The 18,228-nt window shown below is 33.0% G+C and overlaps 1 protein-coding gene and 1 long non-coding RNA gene across 4 annotated transcripts; both read left to right on the top strand.

The window, feature by feature from the left end:
- Positions 1-1,042: 1,042 nt before the first annotated feature.
- Positions 1,043-4,592, top strand: LOC121794565 (U-box domain-containing protein 4-like). 2 transcript variants are annotated; one of them, XM_042192775.1, is made up of 5 exons: positions 1,043-1,304; positions 1,528-1,807; positions 1,909-2,025; positions 2,125-4,140; positions 4,223-4,592. In XM_042192775.1, the coding sequence occupies exons 2-5, from the start codon at positions 1,532-1,534 to the stop codon at positions 4,280-4,282; spliced, it is 2,469 nt and encodes an 822-aa protein (XP_042048709.1). In that variant the 5' UTR covers positions 1,043-1,304; positions 1,528-1,531; the 3' UTR covers positions 4,283-4,592. The 2 variants fall into 2 exon arrangements, with proteins under 2 accessions (XP_042048709.1, XP_042048708.1); XM_042192774.1 differs by having other exon boundaries at positions 1,525-1,807.
- A 1,582-nt stretch (positions 4,593-6,174) lies between these two features.
- LOC121794117 lies at positions 6,175-9,390 on the top strand. 2 transcript variants are annotated; one of them, XR_006049238.1, is made up of 4 exons: positions 6,175-6,352; positions 7,072-7,192; positions 8,823-8,948; positions 9,159-9,390. It is a non-coding gene; the product is annotated as an uncharacterized LOC121794117 (long non-coding RNA). The 2 variants fall into 2 exon arrangements; XR_006049237.1 differs by having other exon boundaries at positions 7,072-9,390.
- The last annotated feature ends 8,838 nt before the right edge of the window (positions 9,391-18,228 follow it).

Here is an 18,228-nt window from a genome sequence, read left to right as displayed (position 1 = left end):
GATTTTTTTTCACAATTTGTTCTATTCAGATTAAATATTCTATATACAAACACAATTCTATAATAATATTGAATTACAAGTTTATTAGACCCGTTTGTTTACTAGTAATAATATTATTGATAGATTACAATCTTATGTTTGGAAATATCAATAAAAATTGTTATGATTTCGAACTTTTAATAATCAATTGAATTCAATTAATCAATTAATTGACATAATAAAAAATAACTAATTGTCGTAATGTTGTTTTAATTTTTAAAACAATAATAATATAATCCATAATTTTTTATTTTACATTATGTTTGATTAATAAGTTATAAATTAAAAATATAATAATAAGTTATTCTTAATATTATTAACAGTATTAATTTGAATAAATACATTAATATTTTATAAGTTTTTAATCGATAACATAGTATATAACAATAATAAATAATAGAAGATTCATAATGAAGCGTGATTCATAATTTTAGAATTATAATAATATTTTTGTAGTTAATTATAATTTGTAGTAATATAAAAAAAATAAAATAATAATAATATAGTTACATCAACATGATATGATAAAAAGTACCCCTGCATTAACTTTCTAAATATGTAAAACTCCTGAAATTGTACTCCTAAAGAGAATCTAAGAAAAGTTTGAAAATTAGAATTCTGGAAAGTTGCACTAATTTGATTGTTTTCATAATTTTGATTATTTTTCTTGTTCAATTAAAAATTAAATAAACATCAGAAGTTAAAAATAAAAAATTTTGTTTAGGCATAATCATGACAAATACAATTCCTCAATTTTACAATTTTACAATATAGCTGTATGTATGCGTATGGACAATTTGACGTTTTTATTTATATACAGCCACACATGTTTTATAAATTCGATAAGAACAAATAGACACACCCTGTAACAAAACATTTTGCATAGTCTTTTCTAATTTGTAGTAGTATTATAATTTTTGAGTAGTTAATATTTAAATATATGAGGAGTTAGTGCGTTCAATAATTCGGTATGTGAAAATTGAAATGAGAGAGTAGTAGCAATTTTTAAAATTCGAGAGAAAAAAAAATGAGACCCGGTATTCTTTGTTGTCAAATTTGGTGCGCAGGCTGAGGGTCAACCCCCCAAATCAAAGAACCCTTCTCAGCCGATACTCCGCCTTCTCCTCTCCTCCTCCTCCGCAAGGATCGGAAACCCTCATACCTTATCTCAAAATTTCCCCAAATTATAAAACCCTCACCTCGGCTCCGCTACTCATCTCCGCCTTCCTCTCTGCCCGTCGCGGTTCGTGAGGAACTAAATCGGAGTATGTCTTCTATCTTAATTATATCTACTTCGGAAATTATTTGTCTCCTCTCTGCCTGTGCTGTTCTGATGTGTGAGCTTTATTGTTAGATACTAGATATAATTCATTCTGTCCAATTATTACGGAAAATTCCTACTCCAAATTTACTTTTTGCTAATAACTTCTATTCTGTGGTTAGCTTGCATCTTATATCATGGGCAACTATTTATTTTCATTGTAGCAGGGAAATGGAGATATCTTTGCTGAAATCACTCCTCAACAGCATCACTAGTTTTTTACAATTATCCACTAGTGAAAGCATACAAAGTGAACCAGTTCAGACATATCACCCAAAGATTGAGGAGATTTTGAAACTTCTAAAGCCAATACTTGATGCGATTGCTGATGCTGAATTTGTCTCCGATGAAATGGTTCAAGGACCATTTGCTGGAATCCTACAATCTGTTGATGAATTGAAACACATTTGTGAAAATTGGCAACCATTGATGAGTAAAGTTTACTTTGTACGTGATTACTTTGTTTAATCATAAGTAGAACATCTAATAAATTTGTTTTATAGTACTAGAAATTAACTTTGTACTGGTTGATTTTTCTGGACTTATAGGTTTTACAAGTTGAGTCACTTATGTCAAAGATTAGAAATCATGGTGTGGATATTCTGGAGTTGCTCAAGTCATCTGATCAATGCTTACCTGTTGAACTCAGCCCTGCATCTCTTGAGGTAATGTTTAATGGCTAAAATCACCGTTACTTTTCTATTTGTAAGAGGTACGCATGATGATAGATGGTTACTTCTTCTCATAGTAGTCTTTATGTGTAGCAATCTGTACTGAAAATCAAGCATATGGAATCTGAGCAAACTTCGTCAATAATTATGGGTGCTATCAAGGATCATGTGGAGGGTTCTGGAGCCAGTGCAGAGAGCCTGGCAGATGTTGCTGATTGTTTGGGATTAAAGTCAAATGAGGAACTTCTAATTGAGGTTGTGGCTCTTGACAAGCTGAAGGAAAATGCTGAACAAGCTGACAAATCTAGTGAAGTTGATTATATAGATCAAATGATTGCCCTGGTCAGCCACATGCATGACCTCCTTGTTATGATGAAACAGTCAGAAACCTGTAATCCTGTTGCCATACCTCCTGACTTTTGTTGCCCTCTTTCACTTGAACTCATGACCGATCCTGTTATTGTTGCATCTGGGCAAACATATGAACGGGCTTTTATAAGAAGGTGGATAGATCTTGGGCTTACTGTCTGCCCAAAGACGCGGCAGACTCTGGCACATACAAATCTTATTCCTAATTACACTGTCAAGGCTCTCATTGCAAATTGGTGCGAATCGAACAATGTGAAGCTGCCTGACCCAAAATCAATCCACTTAAAGCAGCCTTCTTCACTACTTGTAAATGCTGAGTCTGGTGGTGTCAGAAGAGGTAACAACTCTGGAACTCCTGAAAGGTCTATTGGTTCTCCCTTAGTGGGTTCTGTCCCATCGATTGCCACACGAAGAGACGGAACTTCCCCATCTCATCCACGTTCATTGTCTGAGGATTCTTTCACAGAAGTGGCTATAAATGGAAATGTGTTGGATATAGAAAGAATATCCCTAAAAAGCTCTGAAGACAGGTCAGACCATTCGGGTGAGAGAACTTTGAACTCAGGTGGTTTGGGTCTTATGTCCCCAACGAGAAATGGCGGAGCTAGTGCTGATGTAGAGTTACCTCAGGGTCATAATCGAACCAATTCAGCGTCCAGTACACATTCAAATTCTAATATGTCGCAGGGAACAGCAGCTGATGGCAATGAAGTAGCATCACATGCTTCAGCGTATGGTAGTGATGCTTCTGGTGAGCTTAATGCTGAGTCTCGACCTGCTTCTAACTTAAGTGCTCCACAAAGAAACACTGATGCCCCTTCTAGGCTGGAAACAAGACTTCGTGGCCAAGCAATATGGCGTAGGCCATCAGAAAGATTTGTCCAACGACTTGTTTCTTCTCCTACTGTGGAAATGAGGCCTGACCTGTTAGAGGTTGAAACTCAAGTCAAAAGGCTGGTTGAGGATCTTAAGAGCAGTGACATTGATGTGCAGAGATCTGCTACGCACGACATTCGGGTTTTGGCTAAGCATAACATGGACAACCGAATAATAATTGCAAATTGCGGGGCTATTAACTTATTGGTGAATCTACTACGCGCAACAGATTTGGCAGTACAAGAACATGCTGTTACTGCTCTTCTCAACCTATCAATTAATGATAACAACAAGACTGCCATTGCAAATGCTGAAGCTATTAAACCCTTGATTTATGTCCTTGAGACTGGAAGTCCTGAGGCCAAGGAAAACTCTGCTGCAACTCTCTTTAGCCTTTCTGTGATGGAAGAAAACAAAATCGAGATTGGGCGATCAGGTGCAATCAAGCCTTTGGTTGACTTGCTGGGAAATGGAACTCCGAGAGGCAAGAAAGATGCTGCCACTGCACTGTTTAACTTGTCCATCAATCATGAAAATAAAGCACGCATAGTGCAAGCAGGCGCAGTCAAATATCTCGTTGAGTTGATGGACCCTGCATTTGGGATGGTTGATAAGGCAGTGGCTGTTCTGTCAAATCTTGCGACTATTCATGAAGGAAGGACGACAATTGGTCAGGAAAATGGGATCCCCGTTCTGGTTGAAGTTGTTGAGTTGGGGTCTGCAAGAGGTAAAGAAAATGCAGCTGCTGGTCTTCTTCAGCTTTGCACCAACAGCGCTAGATATTGCAATATGGTTCTTCAGGAAGGTGCTGTTCCCCCATTAGTGGCCCTCTCACAGTCTGGAACACCGAGAGCCAGAGAAAAAGTAAACTCACAATCACTCTGTTACTTTACCGTTGCTGCTCATTTCTTAATGTGATTATTTACGGCATTTTCCGCTCTTGCAGGCACAGCAACTTCTTAGCTACTTCAGAAATCAACGCCATGGTAATACGGGCAGGGGTTGATCCGTGTGTTGAAGTTGCAAATATTGTGGTAAAAACTGTATTAAATGTGTAAATTCTGCGATGCAATTAACTGATGTTAGATCATGTACGTGTCTTGGCTTTTTTTTCCCCTTGCTCTTTATTTTTTCATTCCCTTTCCATTTGTTCTCTATATTGAAAGAACGACTTATTAATTTGTGAAATATTGGTGTTGAGTTTCTCAAGTTATCCTGTAGTCGTTTGATAGAGAAAAACAATACTAGTGTGTATTTTGTAAGCTTCTCTTAACTCTTTATTCATACAGTTTTGGGGGTGCCTTTTCCATTGTTAAGTCTGTGCATATGTCTACCTTTTGGTCTAGGGAGGTTGAGAAATTGTGGCCCGGGTTTTAATGTATAATTGAAAAAGTAAGAGAGAAATAGAAAGAAAAAGTTTTTTAAGTATTGTTAGTAGAGAATGGATTCCACTTAATTAGAGAGAAAGAAATTTCCAAAATTAGAAAGTTCATATTTTTCGTGGACAGACTAAAAAGGAAGTATAGTTAATTTTTTTCAGGGACGGAGGGAGGAAGTAGTTTTGAAGGTGTTAACGTGTAACCAAGCATATAAAATAAAATAAATAATGCTAATGTAACCATTCAGGGACGGATGGTGTAAGTAGTTTATAAAAGGCATGTCTACAGAGCGAGGGAGAACCCTTCATCTTCTAATATCCTTTCATGCACATATTCACACTTTTCATCTTTATCTTTAGTATTTTTCTTGCAATATGAGTATGAATCCTAATAATGATAGCGGTTCATTCGACGTGGATGTATTTATTGGAAGTGGGTGACGTTTGTGAAGTCAATATCTTGCTCAAACGATCTCAAATATGTTCTTTTTGCGCAAAAGCGAGAAGATGTTTGAAAAGATGTTGAAAGAATATTTAGAGTTCTACAAACATGTTTCACCATTACCAAAACTCTGGGGTGAATGTGGTTCCTAGAAGTGCTTTTGACATCATGACCAAAACTCTGGGGTGAATGTGGTTCCTAGAAGTGCTTTTGACATCATGTATGTGTGTGTTATAAAGCACAACATGATTATTGAAGGCGAATGACATACGCGATTAACTAGTTCAACAAAGAAACAATCGGCCAATCAAACTCCGCCACTACAGCTAACCCCACACACCAAGGTGTGCTGCCACCATTATGCGAATATCTACGATGTCGGGAGTCATCTTGCGATTCCACCATCCACGACGTACTCCAACAAGATCTAGTTGACTACATTAGGACAACCTTTGGCCACAACGAGTGATTGTAATTTAGATTATGTGCAACAAAATGTAATTTTAGGATTTCAATTATGTATTTTTCGTCTTTTAGTGAAAATGTAATTTTGGAATTTTAATAAATTTTGTATTTAATTAAATTAAGATAAGTAAATTACAACTTAAAATATAGAAAAAATGTGAGACCCATGAATAGCTTAGGGTAACGATAGTTGATTGTGAGTATTATTTCTTGAGTAAGGAATGAGGCAAAAATACATCGAGACATCCGAGTATTGAAAGAAGGGAACGATTTAAGGACATGATTGTAAATGACATGAGCAACTTCGAATGCATAAACATATTTGCTTTAAAATTTTTGGATGCTGAAATTGATGTTATCTTCAATACTCTATCCGTCCATTGTAGTAGAAGTGTTTTATTTTGAGTACTCGTTTTGAAAAAATGATAGTGATAAATAGTTAAAGTGGAGAGAGTAAAGTAAGAGAGATAATAATGTAGAAAAATATTGTATTACCTTTTCTCCCACTTTAACTAGTATTTAGATTAAAATTTTTTGCACACGTTATGTAAATATATGGACCACTAAAATAAAACAGTTTTTACAATTCTTAACAAGATAATAAATTGATAAAGAGCGGTAAATGATTGTTTGCGGAAACAGGGAGTAGGATTATGCAATGTGCATCAATCGGCAGCATGTTTTCTACTCCTATCTAATACTCCAAATTCAGATGTTGGACATTTTTGCAGCAATGGAGATACGCCGGCTGTCATCGAATATCCCTTTCCACAGCATCGTCACCCATCTCGGTTGGTCTACCTCAACTGTTTAAACCTATTGGCTCGCTATTTTTGTTTGAATCTGCACTTGGAAACGGAGCTTCTATATGCTGCTCTAAAATTGTTAGACGAAATGCCAGAAAGAAATGTTGTTACTACTTATGATTCTGGGCTATTTTCAGTCCAAAGAGTATGATAAATCTGTAAACTTATTCTTTATACGCAAGATTAATAAAGATTTCTATTAAATATTCCCATTATATCATGTGTTGAATAAGTAGGAAACCAAATTATGGCTACAAGACTTTCTATACACTATTCAAACATCCTCAAGATATTTTTGCCTTTAAAGGAACCAGCTGTATTCCTTACTACTGTTTTCTTCACTTCTTAATCCCTGTTTCTATATTCACCATTCCTGCTGTTTTTAATACTAGTAACTGTTATGATTAACTCATGTCATGGCATCACGCTGAGCTTTTGGACCGTATCCATGGAAACTTAGGACATAGAGTCTGGATTTGATATTTATTTTACCGATTGTTATTGGAATATGAGATCATTGATTGAATACTACTTGGAAGTGAAAAGAAAAATCTGTACGAGGATCTTGAAAATGAAGGTGTCATTCATTAGTTAATAGTTAATACACACAGCTTTTCAATATTGTTCAAATCTGACTCTGTGCTCTATGAATATCAGATTTAACTCCGTCACTATTATCAATACTACTTGTTTTAACCTTGTAGTTGCATCGCAATTGGATTGCTTAGTGTAATACATGATCATCACACCACATACTGTGAGGAGTATACGATCAAGTCCTGGCAACAATTTACATGGTCTTCTGAAGTCTCCAATATCTTAGAGGTACCGAGTTAATTTTTCTACTTTCACCAGTATTATAAGTCATTGTTAACAATTATGGTTCTCCATTTTGCCCTTTTAGATCTAATCCTGTTTGAGAAAAGTAATTACTCTTCTGTTTTGGAGCTCAAAGTAGTTTGATATGACCAACAAACTTTTACCATATATGGTTCATAAAGTTTTTCTATTTTAGAAGTGAAACTTATTGTTCCATTATCCCTTATGCTATATTACTTGGGCTTTATTGTTCATCATTACATGTGAAATGAAACTTAATCAAATAGATTATGCTCTTTCCTGTGGTACATTAGTTCAAAGTTACATGAGTTTGTTGTCTGTTTCGGACATCTAGTGACGTTCACATGTATGCATGACAGATATAGGAAGCGTTTTAAGTCGATGTCGCTGCAATTTAATTTAATTTGAAGTTATTATTTAGATCTGTAAATTTTCCTAATATTCTATAAATTCGATCGAGTGTGAATACTCTGTTTCTGATTCGGTCTGAAAAGAGTTTGTTATTATTTTCTTTGTCAACGTGTTACTCTGAAAATGATCAGACTATTTGAATGACCACTTTTGGACAACTGAGGGTCAATTATGTGTGTCATTTGTGTGTATAATGGTTAAGATTGCTGATGTTGGAGATAGATTAGTATGCCTAGCTATTGTCTCCCACTTCTAATTCCATTTTTTGATGTTTCACACATGACCTGTATTGCACGTAAAACGTAATTATTTAGATTCTTGTATTCCCGATCAGTGATGGGAAGACTTCACCACAGTTATTTTCTTCAAAATAAACTAATAGAATTAAAAAAGTTTCCACTGAAATGCTTCAAAACAAAGTAAATTTAGATTCTTGAAGGTTATAATGTATTTTACTTTACAAGAAGATATTAGTGTATGTATATTCTATGTTTGTTTGATCGTCATTATTGACTAGATATTCTCTTTGTGATCAACACTGACTTGTAGATGATTATATAAGGAAATTTCCGGATTTGAGTGGATAGAATATGATTGTATACCTAGACCAAAGAAAAGTAATTTCCAAGATCCTTCCTAATCCCACTATTTACTTGTAATGTGGTATTCGATACGACTCTTCGTCCAATATCTTGTTCTTTCTCTGTGATAGTTATTTACCCCTTATGATTTTCTATGTGATTTTTTGTGTCACTGAAAGCAATATCTTATCTTACTATTTGGTTTGTTGTTACATTCATGCTGCACAAACATTTGAAATTCCAACCGCAGATTCCTTTGAGAATAGTTAATCAAATACCATAATAAGATGATAGCAAGAATAGGAATCAATACAATTAATTTCTTAAAAAGTATGTCCACTGAAGATATTTATGTTTGAAACTGATATTGAATGTTCTTTGTGGCCAGCTGAAATTTTATATCCAGCATTGGAGATATCAAATTTATTTAATCGAAAAGTGTTGGGCGTCTCCCCTGAGGCCTTTTATCTTTATTTTCTCTCTTTATCCGATTAAGGCAGAGACATGAAGGATGTCATTGTTAGGGCTAGGACTGTCCTGGATCCTTATATAGTAGTATATGAGGAGATAAGAATCCTAGAAATTGACTGATTCCATAACATTTCTTCTTGGAAGAATATTAGGAATTCTTCTTGGAGTGATGCAGATGCAGATGCAGATGCAGATGCAGTTTTAGGAAAGCAGATTTGAGCATACAACTAAACACAACCATAACCGCTTTCTGTACCTGAGATTTATCATAACCTAAGGTATAAATCGGTGTGAGCCCATACATATATTGGCTTAATAGTGTTTGTGCATATATATATATGGTTATCACAGCACTCCTTTTTGTCTACATGTTTCCCATGCTCTGAACTCATAGACTCTCCTTATCTATTCTACTTAGCATAAACCAAACACGCTGAAAGAGTTTTAGTATAGATTGTATTTAAACTGAAACTCATCAGAATAATCAGATTATGCAGGATTATCATCTGAAAGATTTGGATGCGCTAAGCATGCTTGGGTTATTCCATTATCACTATGTATGAAGAAACAGGTCTTTTTTTTGGGTTGCTGCATCTAAAAGATCATTAGAAGTTAGAACTCGTTGCATCTATGCATGCTTGCTGTTTGTTGTAACACTATTTAAGTAGAAATGAATGGGATTCATGCATAAAAATGTATGCAAGTGGAATGAACTTTACACTCTGGTTTTGTTTGGGTCCTCTTCTCTACATATATTACTGTTTTACTATTAACAAATTTAACCTTATTTAAGCTAGTGCAATAATTAGTACTCCCTCCGTTTCACAGTAGTGGAAGCATTTCTTTCCGGCACGCGATTTAAGAATAATTGTGTTAAATGAGTTAAGTAAAAGAAGAATAAAGTAAGAAAAAAAAATTGAGAGATGAAGAGAGAATGAAGTAAGAGTAAAGTATGAGTAAAAGATAAGAAATGTGTTGACTCTTGCTAGAAAAGAAAATGATTCTACTAATATGAAATTTATTAAAATGACAAAATGACTCTACCGTGTAATGGAACTGGAAAGGAAGGAGTAGTATGTGCTAGCGGCTACAAGTCTACATAACTCGAGGGATGGTTTCCATTCCAATATTGAACTTTTGTATGTACTTGAAAAGTGAGAGAAAAATATATAGAAACAAATAAATCCGACATAATTTTCACAACGTGAAAAATATAAGATAGGAGGTGAGGGTGGTAAACTAATTGGTAAAGTATGATTGATAATGAAGATTAGGAAAAGAATACAATGATGGATAAAAGGAATAAAATTGTACGTGGGAGGATTGCACGCGAGATGGGGCCCACGGGAGTAAGCCAGCTCAGCACACGCACGTCCATGCAGGCGTGGAATTTGATGTCCCCCCGCCGCTATTTTTTTTATATTTTCTGCATGACTTCTTTTTCTTTCTTTCTTTCTTTCTTTCTCCAGCTTAATTTATATATTACCAGAAATACAATTGTCTCGATTATATCCTTGGTTTTTAATACTACTCCCTCTTTTTAAAGTTTTAATTGTATTTGTTGGTGGAGGGTATTACGTAATTTCCAACAACAAAACCTTCATATCTGAAAACCCTATTATGGGCCAAAAAAGATAAGTATAATCTAATTGATTTCTTAAATTCGTAACTTCTACTCCACCAATTAATATGTGCACTATAATGGCGAATTTATAATCTATCAATAGTGAAAATATCTCTTTGGGGTCAAAATCAGTCAAGGACAGGCATGAGGAAACGAAATTAATCTAATCAATATGAAAATGAGCAATAAATAGGCTAGCTACATACTCTTTTATGTCTTTTTAAATTAGAATATTTTTCAGGGGATTTAACTTGAAATCTTCAGTAGATAATATAATACAGGTACTTATGCAAGAAAGAAAGCTTATCCGCTTTGTATTAAAATTAATTTGCTTTTAGTTGGACAAAGTTGTACATGACTTGATTTTGTAAGCGTTTTGGACCTTTGGTCCATTAAGATACAAAGTCAAGAATTTAAATTTGTAAATTTCACATATTGATTAATACTAATACTTTTAATCGATAAACATCTTACAGCTATCGGATTCTTGAATTATACTATCTGATTGAGGAATAAGAAATTACACATGGCAGTTCATGTGATAAATATAATTATACAATTTCATACCTATCAGATTCTTGAATTATACTAGCTGTTTGATCTCCTGGGTTGAAACTCATAAATTATGAAATAGCGCAAAAATTGAATAGTTGCATATATTTGTATGGGGACCCACATGAGATTTGATGAATTGGTGGTAGGGCAAAAGAAATCCCCGTGGTTGACGAAAGAAGAATAAACACGCAATGATATTGCAAACATGTAATTATGACATTGCAACCTAAAAATAAATTGGGAGTTGACGTTGCACATATTCAGAAATTCTGACCATTATACTCTCAATCTATCCTAAAAAAATGTTTGGATGTCTTGTGGCATAGATTTCTTAAGGCAAAACTGAAAACTGAAAAATGACACTGAATTTATTTCTAAATTTCCATAAGCATATATTTAAATAAAAATAAGAAAATAAGTTTAAATATGTTCAATAACTAGGAGAAATTTTTTAAAGTAAAAATAGACAAGCAAATTAAATTACTAACATTTAGTAAAGTCATGTTGATGAAATCAATATTATAAATCCTTGTCACTTCTTGAATAGACAAATTACTGGTTGATCAATGCCTTTTTTCGTTATTTAAAAAAATGGACCAGTTCCAAATTCAAATTATTCCACGCCTCACCTTTTCATGACCATTATGCCCTCAATTAGGACGAATACACACACATAGGTTTTTTTGCATGGGAAAAAATTTCAACAGACAAATTATATAAAATGCGGAAAAAATGATTTCCCTACTCGATATTTAATTAGACTATAGTTTTATCTTAGTTAGTAAATAGGCATACATCAATTGCGTTAAGTTTTATGATTACTTATTTATTTAAGTAGGAAAAACTGTGCTATCCTCTTTCGATGTAGTAATATAGAGTAACAATAAAGTCACATCGAGTTACGGAATTAAATGATTTTAACATTAGTTGAAAAAATCGAAATGGGAGAAGAAATGAGTGGGTTGTGGTAATGATGGAAGGTGGGGTTCTCTATGAGTAAACGAGAGAAGGGAAAAAGGGATTAAAAAGAGAGGAATATTTGGGGGTTTGTGACATGCAAGGAGATGTGTAATATTAATGCATTCACCTTTGTTACCCTACACTGCTTACTTGATTAATTAATTAATTACCACTATTGTTTATAGTTTCACTTTCGCATCACTCACAATATTATTATCAATACTATATAAAACCCCACCTCTCTATTCCAAATGCATGTCCCATTTCAGTTTCAGTGTTTCAAAGCGTGCCTGCTCTTTCTGCAATTAATAACCCCAACCCAACGAATTTGTCTTGCCAATTATACACTTCAATTTTATATAATATATATATATATATATATATATATATATATATATATATATATATATATATATATATATATATATATATATATATATATATGTGTGTGTGTGTGTGTAATGTCTACACAGAGAGGACTGTGTGTGTGTGTGTGTTAAGTAAAATGTGACAGTAGGGGAAAAATATGCAATTTGGCTTTAGTGATTAGTTGTTTGATATTCTTCAGATATGATTATACATTAATCCAGTTTAAATTAACAGATCTGACCTAAATCAATATTAAGGTTTTAAGTTCAACTGGCAGTATGAAATGCGTACTAAATAATTTTGTAACAAAGAAAACTCATTTATTCATAAATGTTTACTAAAAGTGATGTATTAGTTTTAGGTCAAAAGACAGAGATTTTGAAAACTCAGTTTTACTTTTCATCAAAATGTGCCAACAACTAATTTATGAAAAAAAATACTAGCATCTAAGATCCTTTAAATTTTACCTTTAAAGCGAAGTTGGTCAAAATATTACCCGATAAATTATATCTATCTTGAAATGCATATAAAGAAAAACACGAAGGAAAGTGATTGAAATAGAAACCATTTCCAAAAATTGAAATGATAATAGAGGTAATAATGAATTATAGAGTAAGGATTGAATAAGTGAGAGGGGGCCACTAGGCATAAATGTTAAGGGGTCTATTTTTCCAAAGTGTAAAGAAAAATAAAATAAAAGTGGTAGATTGCTTGGACGTGAGAGCTAATTTTTCCTTCATCAGAAGCCAACATGCAATGCAAAAGTGCATCCCCAAAAAAGGGGGAGACTTATGCTAAAGTGTAAACACACAAACACACTCTCTCTTCACTTTTTCTTTTTTGGAGAATTAATGATTTGTATGCACTATAAGTATATATGTAGAGAAACCCACGACACTAATTCTCCAACCACACCACAAAAAGCTTCTCCATTTGTGGATATTTATGTAGTATATCACATTTTAATTTCACATATATGTATACCTGCATTCTTATTGTACCGAGGATCGGTTGCATCAAAAATATATGGAGTAATTGTTTCTCTCTCTTTTTTTTTTATTTCGTATACATACACTTTCAATCTTTTATTCAAATAGACAAACTTCACATTTAATTTGATGAAATTTTATCACAATCTAGCCAAACCAAAGGTAATGTAGCAACTGAAAGTGCCACCTGCAGGATTTTTTTATTTGACTTAAAATACAGAATCTTTTGTTTAGGGACGAACTTAGCCACATTTATGTCACATTTACTTTGTTTTAAAAATTGTTAAACTGTGAGTGTGAGAAGATTGCGACAAAAATAAATTTATCTATTTGGATTAAAAAAATTGAAAGTTATTGCAGTGCAAAGCTAAATTAAATGTGCAAAAATTTATATATGTGATATTGCCTATATACAGTACCTGATCTTAAACATGTTTATTTAAGTATTCATATCCAGTCGATATCAGAAACGGTACTAAAAAAAATCATGAGTATATATATGTAGAATTTAGATAATCATCAAAGCATAATTTGGATGAGGTGCGGCAAAAAAATCCCTATCAACTTTCTCTTCAAGTACTACAAGAATAGTTGTAGTCTGCATCACAAGATTTATTAACAAGTCTGCATAAAGAATGTTACAGATTGATCTGCACGAACCACTGTATTGGTCGGAATGGAAGGAATATTTTTATGACAACCTTCGACAAATAGCATATTTTTACATTTAATGTCAATATTTTTGTGTGGGTCATTGTGTCAATAGTAGTAGTATAACATATTCAAAGTTTCAACCCACTCTTGTTGAATGATAATTTAATTCTAGGATTTAGATAATGAACATATAGGTTAGGGTAGGGTTAACGTAAATTGTTATTTTGAGTGGTAAACTATTGAACCGGATTGTTGCATTTACAGTAAAATTAATTATATTTTGAAATTAAATTTAATGATATTTTCGCTCATTGAATTTGAACTCTGATTTTCCTTTTTTAAGCAAAAAAAAGACATTGATCACCATATTATTGGCTCAGAAATACATCCGCCATATTATCTTTCCGACTGAAAATGGTTATTCGTTTTCATTAAAAAAAGAGTTTTTACCCCCTCAAATGTAGAATGCAGAACCAAAAATAATATGATTACACAAGGAGAACAAAATTAAGTAAAACTAGTGGTGCTTTTAGTTAGATGGAGTCACTTCTCGATTTTTTTTTATAAAACATTTCCTTTATTTATCGCGAAAGTAGATCAACGAATATCCATATTGACTCGATCCAAGCTTAAGACTTAAAATCCAAGCTTAGAGTATAAGTTGAATGATAAATAACTTGTAAGTACTCTATAATTTACTACTCGTACTTATTTGAATTTGTCAGCAATCATGCTTAAATAATGTTGGAAAACCTAGAAATTTTTAAGAAATCAGTACCTTTGTCTGATTGAACCCAATAAACAAACAGATTGTGATGTTCGAGTTTAAAAAAAATTATGTAGTTATAATGTTGGATGAAGTGATGATTCACATGCAGAGACTGTCACAGCATTAATTAGGGCACATGAAACTTGCATATTATTTTACTTTCTTATTACAACTAGAACTCCTACACATTACTGCTCCCATTTCTGCTAAACTTTGCTAAAGCATTTCTGTTAAACTTTAAGTCTAGTGTTTATTATACACTCTCCATTTCATTGCCTGACTTTTCTGGAACATGAGAATTTTAGTCTTTCTACTATAGTCAAATTGACAATTAATCTGATACTATAATGTATCCTTTTCTAAGGAGATATCTTACATAAACAACTTGGTTTAGCAATTTGTTTAATAGTTCAATCACTTCAATCACTACAATTGTTTGGATCTCTAACCTTTTGATGATTTTATTCCTTCTAAAAGACTCTTTTTCTCGGATCGATACAAAGAAAATTAAATTAAAGAAATTAAAAAGAATGGAAGTAAATAGTAAGGCATGGTGAATGAATGAGTTCTTTTTCTTTTAATTTTTTGGGATCGCACTAGCTATGTTAATAGGTAACATAATATTGGGGGATGGAATGAAGGATGATGATGGTAGTCATGATGCCATGATGATTCATGAAGCACACACTAAAGCAGCAGCCCTTTTTACCCTCAACTATGCAAATGAGAAGTGGGAACCACAAATTAAATCTCATCCAATTATATATGGATGGAGTATTAACATGCATATATTATGAATAAAGAAGAGAAAAACATCATAAATAAATGGCCCATCATAAAATGAGAATGATGAGAAGGAATAATGTAGTGTATGAAAGAATAGGGAAAGCATCCCATGCAATGCATTATGATTACGTGTATTACCCAAACGTACGTACTCTCTCTCGAGTTTGCGTCTTCTTATGTGGATCATCATCATCATCAATTCATCATCAATGCTTTGATTTTTCCGTTGCTCCACTCTAAAGATTAAAATTTTCAACTCTTTAATCAATAGTTTATCATGATTCGATCATTTCGAGTTTTACTTATACAAATATATGTATCTTTAGTTATAAAAACTGCACAATTTCGTCAACATCTTCTATTAAATAATTATTTATATATGAGACGATTTCTTCAATAAATTAAAGACGACTCAAGATTATGAGATTGTTTAGTAATACTAACATCTAAAATAAATTAAAACTCATTAATTTGTGCACCCAAGTATGTTAATTAACTTTGGTTCTCCATTGTAATATCATATGGAGTTACTGTTCATACGACACGTTAATATGGAGTTACTGTTCATACGACACGTTAATATGGAGTTATTGTAGGCATATATAGTATTAATACTCTTGTATTAGTAGCAGCATATTATAATAATGTAATTGCTAATAATTTATACGCTATACCACATTCAATATTTTTTACTATACTACAGACGTAAAATATTACTTAATATATTATATACTACAATAAATATAAGTTTTTGATATTTGGAGATGTAGTTCGAATAAAAAAAACGAATTACTCTCGAAAAACTTAAATTAATCTCAAAACAAAAAATAACACTAAATTAAAGACACTCAGTAGGCATGTGGTGCACCTACCACATGATAGTTTGGAGTTCTTAGGGCATCCTCTACTCATACATCTCTTCGTACTTCTACTTCTATTCATGCCACAACTTAGTTCTATTCTTATATTTTTAATGATCATCCACTTTGTAAAATTAAATTAAATAGCACTATACATAACAAAATTAGTCCATTAATATGCGTAAAAATCGTGTTATTGTGACAAAGGGAATGGAATAAGAAGATGAGGATCATAAAGGAGAAGAGAATCAGAAGTCCAACCATCATAAGTTCTTAATTATTTGTGTTTTGTAGGCCACGACATCAGCTTAAAACTGGTTTCTATCAGATTTTTTGTTGTTGCTGTTGTAATCAACTAGTTTCTACTTCTGCCACTTATATATATTGATAGGAATCTAATTAAGAGGGGAAAAATAAAATAATACTCCATCAGTTGTTGTGGTAGAAATATATGTCCAGCAAGCCTTAAGTCAGCCATTCCATGCACTCTCATCACTAAATCAAGCAAGCTCATGCTTCATTTTTCCAATTAAATGCTGCTTTTCATCATACCAAATGCTTCCTCTTTTTAACAACAACCATCAAAACTTTTTCTACCTTACAACTGGAAAACCCATTATTTCAAAGCTGCCTCCTTTCATCATTGTTTACTACACATCGCCAATTAATTTGCCTTGTGTTATACTAGTATTTATGGATTAAATATAACTTTTCCAATTTCCACATTAGACTTTATTTGTAGTCTTCTAGTTGGGCTCCTTGCTACTACTATATATACCACACAATTACTATACAACATAAGCGCTATAAAAAAATTTGCATGGCATCTGATAACATATTTCAGGTGTGCATTTATGAAGGCAAATGTAATATAAATACTATTAGAATTTTGTTATATTACAAGTACGTACAGTAAAGGCAAAGTTCCTAGTTGTTTTTTACAAATTAACAATTCAAAAGCATGGCCCTCCAGGCTATACATATCTCTCTTCAAAATTATACTAAGTACATGTTTCCAGGTCACAGTTGCCGTTGCATCGAAAGAGAAATAAAATAAAAAAAATAATTTAGAGAAAAAAAGAAGAAGAGCGGAGCTTGGTTGAGACCACTTTTAATGGGATGATATCAGCTTTTCTGAGGGAGATGCAGCCTAACACGCCCCCTGCCCCCCTCTATTATTTTTTATCCATACGTTACATACTAATTATTCCCCTTCACCAATTTTATAAACACTATTTTTCAAGTTATAAGATCCTAAAAGATTCCACTTTGAATTAATAGTTTTGGGAGAAAATTAATTTAGGGAATAATGGAAATGGGAATTGGGGGACAAATGAGAGTCAACTGTAGAGAAAGTTGGGAGGGTGGGGGGCACATGCCTGTTAAACGGAATGTCTGAACAAGACCACGTCCTCTCTTCAATTTTTGGCTTTTCAGAAAACACAATCATGCATGCCTAAACCCCCCTTTTCCATTTCTTTTTTTCTTTTCTTTCTTATTTTGCTCTCATTATTTCTTAATTAATTTCCCCTACGCCCTATCCCATCATTAATTATACTTTTAATTCCCACTTCTAATCAGAATTTTCTAGCTCTCCGATTTGTCTCTACTATACTTTCCCTTCTCCTTGCCTATCTTCATCCAACAAATAGTTTTTCTATGATTTATTACACCCAAAACGAAACTACTGTGTTTACATATGGAGTATAATACACACCCATATGACTCACACTACATATGTGATTGATATATGGAAATAATGCAACATAATTTGGAAAGTCCTACCGATATAGCCATATAGGCCATGTCCATGAACCCCCTAGGTAAAAACAAAAAAAAATGTATACATTTTGATGCATGTACGGTGTAAACTACTTCATATAGAGTTCGTATAGAGTTCATCATTCCCTAATTAAATTTTACTACTATTCTACAATTGGAATTTGATATTTAATTATAACGGATGCACCATAGTGTATCTCATTTATCAAA

This window comes from Salvia splendens, chromosome 3 (genome assembly GCF_004379255.2).
Source record: "Salvia splendens isolate huo1 chromosome 3, SspV2, whole genome shotgun sequence".
Classification (NCBI taxonomy): domain Eukaryota; kingdom Viridiplantae; phylum Streptophyta; class Magnoliopsida; order Lamiales; family Lamiaceae; genus Salvia; species Salvia splendens.
This window is presented reverse-complemented; position numbering and strand designations above follow the sequence as displayed.